The 14164-nt window shown below is 36.0% G+C and overlaps 2 protein-coding genes and 1 pseudogene across 3 annotated transcripts; 1 reads left to right on the top strand and 2 right to left on the bottom strand.

Moving 5' to 3' along the window:
- Positions 1–1913: 1913 nt before the first annotated feature.
- On the bottom strand, positions 1914–5926 carry LOC120283627 (annotated as a pseudogene).
- Positions 5927–6228: 302 nt separating this feature from the next.
- LOC120249310 (putative UPF0481 protein At3g02645) lies at positions 6229–7748 on the bottom strand. Its single transcript, XM_039257812.1, is given in 2 exon segments — positions 6229–6435; positions 6438–7748. Coding segments are annotated over 2 exon segments (1518 nt in total).
- A 184-nt stretch (positions 7749–7932) lies between these two features.
- On the top strand, positions 7933–12752 carry LOC120250156 (pentatricopeptide repeat-containing protein At1g30610, chloroplastic). 2 transcript variants are annotated; one of them, XM_039258941.1, is made up of 9 exons: positions 7933–8975; positions 9425–9616; positions 9865–9946; positions 10044–10235; positions 10387–10479; positions 10941–11031; positions 11109–11266; positions 11471–11902; positions 12114–12752. In XM_039258941.1, the coding sequence occupies exons 1-9, from the start codon at positions 7960–7962 to the stop codon at positions 12495–12497; spliced, it is 2640 nt and encodes an 879-aa protein (XP_039114875.1). In that variant the 5' UTR covers positions 7933–7959; the 3' UTR covers positions 12498–12752. The 2 variants fall into 2 exon arrangements, with proteins under 2 accessions (XP_039114875.1, XP_039114874.1); XM_039258940.1 differs by having other exon boundaries at positions 10366–10479; positions 12114–12748.
- Positions 12753–14164: the final 1412 nt, after the last annotated feature.

Below are 14164 nucleotides of genomic sequence, written 5' to 3'. Positions count from 1 at the left end.
ATTCATTCTTTAGATCATCCTGTAAGGCCATTGATTTGACCCTCCAACTTTCTCAGGCATTTGCATGAGTCCTATATTTTATAATTAATATATTATTATATAGGTTAACATAATTGATTGAGCAAACTTTGATGGACCACAGAGGATTTCATGTATGTGGTGTAGTGACATAAGTTAATAATACAATAATTGTATTTTTGTAATTTTAAATTATTAATTTTATTTAATTATGATTACTTTATATTTCTATTAAATATTATGATGAGGACTGCATGACAATTGTGTAGTTTAAATTAATATTTATTAGTGACAAATATCAAATAGTTTATTGGTTCTAAACTTTTGAAGTTATGCATGTGCATTATAGTGTTATAATAACCCTGTTAATATTCTTAGTATTTTCTTTTATGATTTTTATTTTTATGAGTTCTATGGGAAGAAATAGAAGAGTCTGTATGATATTTGTACGAATGTTATATACATTTGTCTTTTTATATACCATGTAAATTGTAGAAATTTTTATAAATAATAATAGCAACAATATTAACAAAAACTATTAGTCTCAATTATTTGGAGTTTGGCTATTTGAATTTTTTCCTATCACATTTTTTTATTAAAAGGCAAAAGGCTAGATACATTAAGAATAGACGTATCATTAAGTTTAAGCTTTCACTATACACTTTTTAGGTTTATTTACACATCTATTTTTTTATGACACTTTTATCTAAAATACTACCACTATCATGATAGGAGCATCTACTGATCGTTAATTTGTCACTGATACACATCACGCTGCATCTATTGATCGTTAATTTGTCACTGATACACATCACGCTTATTCTATTTAGGATAAATTCATTTATTAATCAGTTTTTTTTATTAATACCCAAAATCCTCCATGTTAATATTTTCTTCTTAGTCATGTTAATATTTTAGTATGTTTTCTTAAGAGTCCAACATTCAGACTTGTACGTCATAGCAACGTTAATAATTATTCTATAAAACTTATCTATCATATACAACTCCAAAAACTCCATATATAATTACTGAGACAAAATCAAGATTTTTTATATACACTTCCCATGGTTAAATAACCATATTTAAACATGTTTAAGGATAGTTTTGGTTTTTTTTTTCACACTCATACATAAAAATATGACCAGTTTATAACTCCAGTTATTGTATGTTGCTTTTTTAGTTTCAATGAAATGTGATTAATTAGTCAATAACAGACTGATTTATTTATATACTAAAAAAAAACATGTAACAATCATGGTGTCTAATTAGGTTGGAGAAGAAAAAGTAATTCTATGGTCCACCATAAAACTCCCACAAAATGAGTGGACCTCTGTGTCAGTCACTACTTAGATCCTTAATGCCAAATGATCAGCCACTTAACAAGATCTCAAAGGCATCAAATTATAAACCAAATCAAACCTTAATGACAACCATGATTGAACTTTGATACTGTCTTCTTCTTCTTCATCTTCTAGAGCTCATCTCACTAATCAGGATGAGATTGATATGTCATCTCAGTTTTGGTCTCTGACTTTTTAGTGCCATTCATTGTAACATTAAAAACATTTCTGATGCTCTGGCATGAATGTATGTCCATTTCTATATTTTTAATGGTGAAAAGAAATGGACAAAATGTGAGGATAAGAAAAAATAAAAATAAAGTTGGGAATGTGTTCTATCATGTCATGGTGTCAAATCCAGGCTCACTTTTCTTGGTCTGTGAAAGTCCCAAGAATTCTCTCCCAGTTGGCCTCAAAGAGCTGCCAAATTTGGCTGCACTGGCTCAGCTGATCTTTATATGATTGCAGGGCATGGTGCTCTTTTCTGATGAACAGAAATGGTGCCATTGCAGTGCAGCTATCTGACACTCTGCAATCACTCTTGCTCAGAGAACAAAATATCAAACAACAACAACTTGGGACTTTTTCTTTTCTTTTTCTTTTTTTTTCAAAAATTTAAGTGCTTTGTACTGAATAACATCAAGTTGATCAGATTCCAATCAAAACAGATTCATTGACAACAACAACAACAGCAAAAGCATCATAGCAACAATATGAAGACATCTTTTAAGCTTCATCAAAAAAATTTCTGATGCCTTCTTCTTCCTACATATAATGTACATTTTCTGTTGATTTTGATTTTATTCTCTGTTCTTGTGTCTTTCATGTGCAAGATCTCGAAGTTCCTCGAATGCGTGCATTGTTTCTGCATCGAAACCTCCTGCAAACTGCAAGTAAAATGCAAAGGATGAGTCATTTTTCAATGTTGCAGTACTAAGGAATGTACTATTTGTTATAAATCTACCTGGTGGATTCTGAAAGCAAATCTCACACCCTGAAGTAGCATGTACTCTAAAGCAGGATCCTTGTCATTTGTTCCCATGTTCTGGAGTTCCATGGCCACTCTTTTCATGTATTGCTTTGCCAACTTGACTGAACCGAATTTTATCTGCAACAGTGGACAGCAAATCTTGCAAACATCATTGGAAAGGAATACTATAGTTTTTGCATCATTAACAGTTATCAAACACAATGTTAGTAAGCAATCCCATTAAGATGCATACCTTGCTGATAATCCCAGTCTCAAGTAACCAATCTGTTGGAATTTGAAAGTCCTTGCAATGCCGCATCATGACATCTCTTGTTCGAAGTAAGTTGTAGGCGCCTCGTTCAATTCTGAAAACCAGGATTTTAGATAAGCAAGTAACTAATTGTTTAGAAACTGAAAAGTTTTCGTTTCTTACTTATCTGACAGTGCAACCATTTTCTTTAATGCAATATCACAAGGAAGACGGGGATCGTCTTCGTAATTGCAAACCTTCTGATTCCAATCTTTTCATATCACGATAACCGAATGCTGCCTCCCGCAAAGTGTCAGCTTTCTTCTCTGGCCAATCAAAGTGCTTTAAGACTGCTCTTTCATCCACCTTCATGTGTGACAAAAGCATGCCAAGACATCAAGATAATTGCTATGCAACTATAAAACTTTAGTCAAAACATTCCCAAAGTTTATTACTTACAAGAAAACAGAGTTCATCATCTAGCCACTTCACAAATGCAACTACATCCTCGATGTCCTGGTATGCTGCATTGTTCACCTCTTTTATCAGAGACCTCACAAAATCACCTTGTGTCTCAACATCAGCTTTTATCTGAATGCAAACAATTGAGTCTACGAATTAAGCAAGGAATAAACCAGATTCTACTAGTAGAGGAAGAATAAGAATGGAGCTGTTTACCGCCAGCAAATGTGAAGATCGGTTTTCGATTTCACCAATCATGCTGCTGCGAACATTTGCAGCATTAGGAAGATCATAAAGCTGCTACACCAGAAGACTCCTTTCGGGAATCTCTCTTCATAAGTGAGTGGTAGAGTTCTGCAACCTCTGGAGCTCTCTGCATCACCCCAGGATTCTGTTTTAGAAACTTTGGTGGGGGTGGGGGCGGCGGCGGTGGTGGTGGAGGCGGTGGAGGGACAGCAGCTGGCGCATCAGTCTTAGCAACATCTGAAACAGAAACAGTAGGCTTTGGAGGAGGATTAGGAATCCTCAGCCCCCGCTTTTCAATGTCCAAAGTTGCAGATTTGCATAGTTCTGGTTTGCTCACATAGAACCTTGGGCTTTGGCCAGCACCAAAATCATATTTTTGCGCAATCATCTGATTTGTATCTTTGATAACATGGCAGTTTTCATTAGAAGTTGCTTCACTTTCCACTCCTTTGGGACATAAGAAAACCATCAGATTGTCTTCTTTTGTTAAGAGTCAAGTCCTCGAGACATCCCTTCGGTCCGCTTATTGAATGCCGACGTCTAGGACTATCTTGGAGAACCTGACATTCAAATCTCTGGCAATCTACACCACACTGTGACCATTTCGATGTTTTCTTCAAGGGGCTAGCTTTCTTAGAACTACGGGTTTCTGGAAGAGAAAGATTTACATGGAGATACATGCAAGTTATCTTCATCTTTACTAACGTCAACTATGTCATGGCTTTTAGCATTCGCTACTCAAGTTTTCATCAAAATCTACACCTTGTCTTGATTGTTTATCTGAGTTGCAAAGTTCTTGTCGTAGGCATGAGTTGACCCATCGAAGATATGCGAGCTCCTCAACTTCATTCAATCTACTCATCTGTAAACCTTCAACTTGCTTTGATAGATTTTCATTAGTGTGCCTTAATACTGATGCCTCAGCTTCAACCTTTGCCACAATGTCACTCTGCAGTAAATGCAATGTAGAAACAATGAAATCAATTAGCAAGAACAGAAAGATAACTGCTTCAATGATTGGATGAGTAATGTACCTTTGCAACAGCAATAAGTTGAGATTCAGCAGATGAGAGCCTGATTGCTAAATTTCTCTTTTGGAGTTGAAGCTCCTTGTTTAGACGGCGTAGCTCAAGGACCTCCATAGAGTCGCCATGAGAAGATGCTACTCTTTTCTGTGCTTTGATCAGGAGTATGAGTCTTGTAGTGTTCAAACATTGAAGATAATGAAGCCAATTGTTCTGAAAGATTTGATTTTTCAGTTTCTAGTGAACTGATTTTACTGTTAAGTTTTTCCAATTCAATCTTCTTCACTTCAAGTTCTTCTTTGAGTTCAAGAAGTCTTGAATTTTCCTTATATTCTGTAAGCTCTGCTCGCAGAACCAACTCTCTTTCCTTAGACTCTCTAAGCATGTTCCTAAGATGATCTAGCTCAAGAAATAGATCACGAGAGGAAGGAGACATTATCCGGTGGCAATCCATAACATGGGGATGAACTTGAGATACATTACCCGAACATGGAAAATCACTAATGAGAGCACGTTTAACCCTTGAATTTTGTGACATCAACATATTGGTCTCACTAGAGGTGTCTGAACAAGGAAGAGGTGGATTCTTGTTAACAACAACAGAAAGTTGCTGTTTTGTTTTCTTGTCTATTGAGAATCCTTTAACAATTTGAGATCCCCATGAAGAATTGGATTTGGGCTTCAATATTTTGCAATTTCCTCGAAGATTCTGGTTTTGATCAGGGATTTTGCACGCCTTTGTTCGGTTATCATTTGATATATCCTCTCTCATTGTGGAACTAGTATAGTCACCAAACTAATCCTAAACATAAACAAGTTGTAACAAAATAAAAACCATATTCTTACAAGCAAATAATCAAACTAATTGACAAAGATCAGTTGAATAAAAAGCAGATAATGAGAGTTCATCCATTTGGGCAACATACCACTTTCTTAGTTCTCTATGATCACTTGTTCACCAACCAGGTTTATTCTCCCAGAAGCTCAAATAATCTGAAATGATGCAGAAATAAGCAGCAAAAAAATTACTGAACAAAATGCAAACTTTAACAACTACAACATAATAGTTAATGCAGTCAAAACAACAAAACAAGAAACAACTATCAGTATGACAAGATCAAAACTTTATGCTTGGAAATTTCAAATGCCTCAAGAAAAACATCCAACCAAACCAAACATATGACATTGTGAAATCTGAAAACAAGAAAATGCAGAGAAATAGTGTGATTGGAGCTCAAGTATGGGAACTCATCAAGAACACTAATACTTCATCTCTACTGCTCCAAAACATCAACACACACACACACACACACACACACACACACACAAAGGCAAACACAAACACAAGAGAAAAACAAAAGAAAAAGCAAAGTTCACTGAAAACCTTAGTGTTAATAGTGAAAAAACACCAAAAAGAAATGGAATCTTTCTGACATTCAAAGCCATAGGAAGATGAAATCAGGCCAAAGAAAACAACTTTTCAAACAAAACAAGGAAGAAAACGAACCGTATCATTGCCGAAATCTTTTTTTCTCCGGATTTCGTTAGGTTTTTTCATCTACCCGAGCAGATTTCAAGACATTGGAGCTCCGGGTTCGAGAGCATGGGAACTGGGGAATGCGCAAGTGTGTCCAAATCACGCTGTTTTGAAGGAAACAGCATGAAGCCTATCCCTGACATCCTGACCGTCGGAAAAGCCTCGTCATTGCCAAACTCGAATCTCGAGACTCACAGAACGGCCAAGATTGGAAAACAGCAACCAGACTTGCCTTTTCTAGAAAAAGTTTTTTTTTAGAAGTTTGAAATTTGAAACAACTAAAACCGGGAACATGTGCAACTAATTATATAACTTTATCACAGCTTAAAGAACATTGTTTTTATTCTTTTAATTGTATGTTTTCAATCAAAACAAGTTCATTATTGTTTTCCTGAATGAGAAGAAGGAACGCATGAAGCTTGCAAGCTAACAATGATTAAAACCAGCAGAGAAACAATACAAACAAAAGGAAGCCATGAACAGAGCAAGCATTTATTGATCAACCTACTCATTCTCACTTTCAATGTATTGTTGTAATACTTGTTGACTTCCTCTATGACTTTGTCAAGTTCTGCAACCTTTGTCAAAGCCTCACTGACATACTCATTCCATTCCAAAGCTCAGCTACTTCACTATCACTCTTCATCCTATTGAACACAATCTTGTTCTCTCTCAAAATCCTTGCATCCTCTTCTGTGTCTATGATTCCATTCATGAATTCAATGTACCTAGTGAGCAACATTGGTCCTTGTATGATTGTCCCCTCATATGCAACTAAGTTCCTTAAAACAACCTCTGAGTTCATGTCAAGGTTGATTACAGGTAGGTGGAGTTTCGCCTTGTTTGCATCAAAGCTAATGACTGATAAATCTCCGTCTACTGGGACGAAAGCAATTCCAATTCCGATGAGCTCTGCGACTGAAGGAATGGCAATTTCTTCCACTAGTGGTGGTGAGTCTTTGCTCGCTTCATTGTCCTTGGAGCTCTGGTGTTCCATTTGAGAGGAAAATAGGTTCTCTAATGGTTGTTTGATGATCATGAACATTGGAAACTTTGTGACTATGTTCCATGGTATCTTCACCAAGAATTTAAATACTATAATGGCAAGAGCTGACACTCTGCTTGTAAGAAAATCTATGAGAATGCAGATGAATGAGTTTAATTTGCCACAATTCTCATGAATTCCCTGCTTTTCCTTCTCATCATCTTCGTTAATTTTGTCAAAAATTGAATCTTTCGTTCTTGGTACAACAGAGTAGTAAATGACTTCCAGTAAGTGAGAATGCTGCAAAGCATTGATCTTCACCACCTCAAATGGACATATCTCCTTCAAGAATCCAAGCAACATTGAGCCTAAGACTTGATCTGCAATCCCAGAAGATGAACACCTAATTTCCAACATCCTTCTCAAGAGGAACAATGGAATCTGGTTCTCTAGCATCACTACATCACGAAGCATTAGATGGCGCACAGAGTGATGCAAGGTCTCATCTTGGAGGAACTCAAGCAAGAACGAGGCATCAATGGCCATCATCCAAGCTAAAGTATCTCCATTGAAATCCAGATACCTATGATAGTGTGCACGGATTGGGTATTCAAGCTTGGCAAAGAGATCAACGAGGTTTTGAAACTTGAAGCCCGGAATCCATTGCTGGGATCGTTTGGCAGCTGAGATCTTGAATCTCTCCATTTCATGGAGATCACAACGACAATGGTGATAAGGACCAAGAGCTATGGATTGTGGAACATAGCACTGAGGCTTGCTGCAGAGCAATGGCTTAGGCACGCCGGAGATGGAGATGGGAAGGTCGTCAGCATCTTCGAGCTCTTCTTCTAGAGCTCGACGGATATGCATGACCCATTTGAGCTCGTCGGAGAGAAGGTTGGAGCTTGAAGCCATGGATGCCATGGATCCCTTGGTTCTCTTCTCTTTATAATGTAGGTTAATGAAACTGTTTTCAAAGTTTTGTTTATTTAATGCTAATATAACTGATTTTTTTTTAAAAAAAAATATATTTTTTTATATAAATTATATATATATATATATATATATTTTTTTGAGAAATATCTTCTATTTGGAAGAAACCGAAAATGAGTCTTGAGCTGAAGTGATGGCTAGTTTGCAAATGAATGCTCTTGGTTGGAACAATGGAGTCTTCCTGCCGGCGCCGGCGCCGGCGCGGTGGTATTGGAATTCCTCAAAACCCTTGTCTTGTATCAGTTTCAATTCGTTTGTAGTTAGAAAAAGATGGGATTTTGATGTTAGAAACGCTAGATTTAGGGTTGCTGGCGCTTTGGCAAATGGGGAGCTTGAAGCTCGGCCTAGTGCGATGGAGTTTCTTGGGAAGGAGCTCAAGTTTAGTCCTACGTTTGATGATTATGTGAAAGTCATGGAATCTGTGAAGACTGATAGGAGTAATAGTGGGAGTGGAGGTGTTGATGGGTATCGGCCAGGAAGGAGACCAGCGAAGAGATACGGCAAAGTGAAGGACTTGAAGGTTTCAGAGAGGAAGAAGAATGATGGTAATGGTGGAAGAAGTAGTGGTGGATGGGGTTTAGTGGAAGGGATCTTGGAGAAGAGGAGCATGAAAAGGAATGATGATGATTTCAGGGAAAGAAGGAATTCTCAGTTGGGTTGTGGGACAGAACTTGTGAAAAAATCTCGTTTTGAGGATAGAAAGAATTGCCGAGACGTGAAATTCAACAAAGTTGTAAGAGGTGGGAATTCTTTTGATTCAAGAGGAGTGGAAACAGATGGTAAATTTGGAGTAGAACATTTGAACAATGAAAGTGGAAGGAGAGTTCAATTAGAAAATACTACAAATTCAGTAAAAGGAAAGGTTTCTAAGGGAAAGAAGGTCATGAGGAAGTCAGAGGAACTTGTGGCTAATACTGTGAATGGTTATGCAACTGAAGTGGAGAAAATTGTGTCTAAAGCTGCTGGTGTTTCTCCAAGATCAGGTAAAGATGGTCCACGATCGCGTATGCTTGCTCGGAGGAGTATTAATGATGATGATTTTGAGGACAGAGCTGCTTTCAAGACCTTTGAGGTATTCACTGATGTTAACAACAGACCACGGGTTTTGAGAATGGAACTGGAAGAGAAAATCGAAAAGCTGGCAAAGTGGTATGTTTTCGAATTCTAGAGTAAAATTTGTTCTTGTGCATATGCCTTGCGTGTGAATGATTACTGTAATTTTGTTTTGCTTGTGTTGTGAAATTATTTGGGAATCATGTTGACATAATCTTCGGAGAGAGATTTATTGGCGCAAGATATTGTTGCCAAAGAAAGAAAAATGTTTGTGTAATCAATTTACCGAGTGATTGTTATATTTTCTTGTGGCTAGTTTGGCAAAGCGTATTATTAATATATCAACGCACACCCATTTGACATCCCAGAGTTTAACAATTGATCATAGACCAAATTTCATGCTAAATTAAAGTCAACTTTTATTCCGGCAACTTGCCTGCTTTCTTGTGAGCATTGTTGCAGCTAACATTAAAAAATGGCATTAGTCAAAATGACTGGATGTTGACTTTATTCAGGATCTGACTTTATGATATTTACTCTTGAAGGTTGAATGCCACAAATGTTAATATGCCTGAGTGGCAGTTCTCCAAGATGATTCACAGTGCAAAAATTAAATTTACGGATCACTCTATTTTGAGGTTAGTCCAGATATTGGGTACGCTAGGGAACTGGAAGCGTGTTTTGCAAGTGGTTGAGTGGCTTCAATCACGCGAGCGGTTCAAATCCTATAAAAGCAGGTATATATTTCACAAATTACTTTTGTATAAGAAAACTGGTAGTGCAAGGTAAACATTGTAGTGTATGAATATAAACGTTTCCTGATAGCATGCTATCTTTCTTCATATCCATGGAAAGAAATCCATTATCCCCTCTGAGATACAAATCTTTCTCTTATGAAGGTCAAATTTTCATGTCTGATTATGAACACTATAACCTGGATCGATATTTATCTGTGCCTTTGCTTGGATTTGTCTTTGATATGTAGGTATATCTACACTAGCGTACTTGATGTTCTTGGGAAGGCAAGGCGACCGATTGAGGCCCTGAATGTTTTTAACACTATGCGTGTAATAAATTTAATCTACATTTCATCTCATATTTAATATTTTACTGCTGGTTCTGATCAAAGAACATGTAAATTAGTCAAAATTTAATTATTTGCAGCAAGAATTATCATCTTATCCTGACCTGGCGGCATATCGTTGTATTGCTGTGACTCTCGGGCAAGCAGGTCTCATGAAAGAACTATTTGATGTTATTGACTGCATGCGAACACTGCCAAAAAAGAAGTTTAACTTGGGTCCTCTCCAGAAGTGGGATCCACGGTTGGAACCAGACCTTGTGATATACAATGCCGTAAGCAATTTGGGTGTTGATTAAATGTAGTTTTGCTCTTTCGAAGCAGCTTAGGGAATGTGTTCTTGTTTCAGTAAATAAGCTAGTGGGCTTTGCTGATTTTTTTATCATAAATTTTTCGGTGATTTAGGTTTTGAATGCCTGTGTTCAGCAAAAGCAGTGGGAAGGAGCATTCTGGGTGTTGCAGCAATTAAAAATACGGCACTTAAAGCCTTCAAATACTACATATGGTCTTGTTATGGAGGTACATCTAAATAGCTGACTTCTCTCTTTCTACGAACTGCATTGTTGATCAAGTTATTCAAGTTGTGTTGAAGTATTACTTGAAAATGCAAAATGATGGTCTGGATCTCCTGCTGTTGCTTTTGATCATGTGGAGATAAGGTGTAAGAGACTTGTTTGCCATTAATTCTCAATACAAAGCTGAGGAAAACCAGTACTATAACCTGAGATGAATTTTAAGTTCTGAGATACCTATATAGTACTTGAGCTTCACAATACTTTTTTTTTATAATAATAATAATAATAATAATAATTATTATTATTATTTATTTTTTATCTTATTTCCTCTCTAGCAAGGTTTGTACATGCTGATTAATAATATTTAGCTGATGGTTACTTTTGCTTATTTTATCTTCAATAAGCTGCTTCTTTTGATGAATTACCTCATTGAATGATATTAACACGTGGTCACTCCTTCAACAGGTGATGCTTGCCTGTGGTAAGTATAACTTGGTGCATGAGTTTTTCCGGAAAGTGGAGAAGAACTCTATCCCTAGCGCTTTAAATTACAAAGGTATCAGTTGAATGTTCATGTCACGTCACGCTTTTATATACCTCTTTCAATTGCTAATGACCCATTTTCTGTTTTAGTTCTGGTGAATACTTTATGGAGGGAAGGGAAAATAGACGAAGCTGTGTTAGCAGTACAGGACATGGAAAATCGTGGGATAGTTGGTACAGCTAGCCTTTATTATGACCTTGCTCGTTGTCTCTGCAGTGCAGGAAGATGCGACGAAGCTCTGCTTCAGGTTTGTTTTAAAAAAAACTAAATCCCCAGCTTAGTTCAATATGCATTCATTGTCTGTGGGGTTCTACCAAAATGGTTCAATTTATATACTATTCACTATGTGCAGCGCCTTTAGATTGACTGAAACAAAACCCTTTCAAAATTATGGATCATTTGAAAAAGTGAAGTTCTCTACCTGAAAAGTAATTGTTTCAAAAAACCGCAGATTGACAAAATATGCAAAGTTGCAAAAAAGCCACTGGTTGTAACATACACCGGATTGATTCAAGCTTGCCTGGACTCCGGAAACATGGAGACTGGAACATACATCTTTAAACAAATGCAGAATTTCTGTTCACCAAATACGGTGACATTTAACATCATGTTGAAATCATATATAGAACATGGAATGCTAGAAGAAGCAAAAGCTTTATTCAAGAAAATGCTAGACTTGAGCCATCAAATAAGTAGTAAAGCAGATTCAAGACTGGCTGCCGTTCCTGATAAATTTACATTCAACACAATGATAGAAGCATTTGCTGAGGCAAAACAATGGGATGATTCTGCAAATACCTACATGCAAATGTTGCATCATGGCTTTTACTTCGACAAGAAGAGGCACCTACGCTTAGTGCTAGATGCATTTAGAGAAGGGAAGGTACTGCTACGACTTCATTTCTGATATCTTACATATCTTATACTTCAATTTCTAACCTTGTGTCTATTTTATCATCATCAACAATAAATTGCTAATTGTGCCATTGATCTTTTCTGTTGTTTTTTGTGGTTGATATTGATGGAATGATATCTGACCATGAAAGATAGATATCATCAAACTGTCAATAATTTCAGGTGTTCATTCCGTGCAGACACAGGTCCTAGAGATAACATGGGATCACCTGGTTCGTTCGGGGCGAGTACCACCACCTCCGATCATCAAGGAAAGGTTCTGCATGAAATTGCGTGACGGTGAATTCACAGCTGCCATCTCCTGCATCGCAGTGACAGAGATCGACAACACATTCTCCCAAAAGTCTTGGTTAAGCCTACTACAAATCAATGCAAACCGCATCAAGAAAAACACGGTAATCAGGTTAGAACATGAGTTGAATAACTTTCTTGCAACTACTAATCAGCCACACCCTGTTCATCAAAATCTCTTGAATGCTTGCCGGGAATTTCTTTCTTCTGCAACATATGTAGAACATCAAACTCTTTCACATACTCCACAATCACAAACATGCATTACTTAGAAATAATTTCCATTCTTGACAATATTATTATTATTATTATATAACTTTTATGTTCAGAAATATTACAGAAATAAAAGTAAAACATGCTCATGATTCCTTGCATATATGACAGTGTTTGATTGGCTATAGTTTGATGTCCAAGGATAGAGTTTGAGCATGTATGGGGACATCTTCTGTTATTCCCATGATGCATCTTCAATAGCTTAAGAGAGAAGGTCTAATTTGTCATGTGGTCCTTAAGCTTCGTTTTTAAGAGTACTTTATGAGCCCAAAGTACCACATGTCTCCTTTTAGGCCCCATCTCCCACTCTATCTGCCCTAACTTTACTAGCAATAAAGCTAGAGAAAAAGCTAAAGTTGTGAACCAAGAGTCACTTGATGCGCTCCTACTCTTTTTTGGCTCCATCCTCATCTGGTTAAAGTAACATAGGCACCATGAAACTATGTTTTTCATTTTAATTCTTTATTGACCCATGATTGATTTTTTTCAATTTCTCTGTACATACATTTGAGTTTACTGTTTATAAGCCTGGATTATCTGACGTAAGAGTGAACATGAATTAGAGTATATGTCAACGGCTTTTTAGTTTATTGCGATAGGCCCTTTGTATAAGATATTTTATGGCGTCATTAAATATCATTATTGAGAAGGTAGTATTAAATCTTAACTCACACAGGTGAAAATATTGATGGGTTAAGATATTAATGAATTGCATGTGCACACTTTTGATGTTATTTATCCGGTTTGTAAAAAAAAATGAGTTTATAAATTAAACGTTTGGTTGGATATAAACATTGTTCCCCTAATTAATTTAATAATTTATTTTAAAATTTCTTAATAATAATATATTTTAAATTTTAAAAAATATTAGTATTAATTGAGTCAAATTTTTATATTATGTGTATATATATTCTTGTGTTAAAAAATTAATGGAAGAGGTTTTGAGTTTGAATCTCTATTTTGCTAGAACTAGACTTTGAGATTCTTGAGAAACGAAGACTATTAAAAAAAAAAAAAAGTATTAATGGAGAATATTGTTCTTTTTAAAGCCAACTAAGAATCAATTTTAGTGTTTATTTAAGTAGGTGTTAGAAGAAGGTGATGATGATCACTTGAAGTCCAATTTTGGGTGTGAGGGCAATAGGGTCCAATCAAGTCAGGTTGGTTTCCAATTCAATCCATTCAAATGGACCCACCTGGTTGTTTCTTGTCACTATCTAATTATTCTTGGGGTGGTATTCTTGATTAATGTTTACTGTTTCTTAAGATCAGATCATGCTTTTTCATTATCTCTGTCGGCCTTTTTTTTTTATTATTATTTTTGCAACATAAAAAAATAAAAATAAAATAAAATAAAATAAAACAAATTCGTTCTACCAAACCATGTGTTTCTCAATATACCTCATTTTGGCATTTGATTGTGAATGCTGTTGAAAAATCAATTAATTAATTCTCATTTAATAAATAATAACAACAAAAACAATAATAATAATATTAATAATAATAACAATATTAGTAATAAGAATAACAAGAAGAAGAATTAAATGAAAGTGGGTCAGTTTTTGTATGAATAACGTGCCGACCTTGCCATGCAGACAGGACAACACTGTGCTTTTAATTGCATGAATGCCAAGGCCAAGCATGTGCATCAATTTTTTTAATTACT

Source organism: Dioscorea cayenensis, chromosome 19, assembly GCF_009730915.1.
Source record: "Dioscorea cayenensis subsp. rotundata cultivar TDr96_F1 chromosome 19, TDr96_F1_v2_PseudoChromosome.rev07_lg8_w22 25.fasta, whole genome shotgun sequence".
Lineage (NCBI taxonomy): Eukaryota > Viridiplantae > Streptophyta > Magnoliopsida > Dioscoreales > Dioscoreaceae > Dioscorea > Dioscorea cayenensis.
The sequence above is the reverse complement of the archived record's forward strand: the minus strand, read 5'-3'. Positions and strand labels throughout refer to the sequence as shown.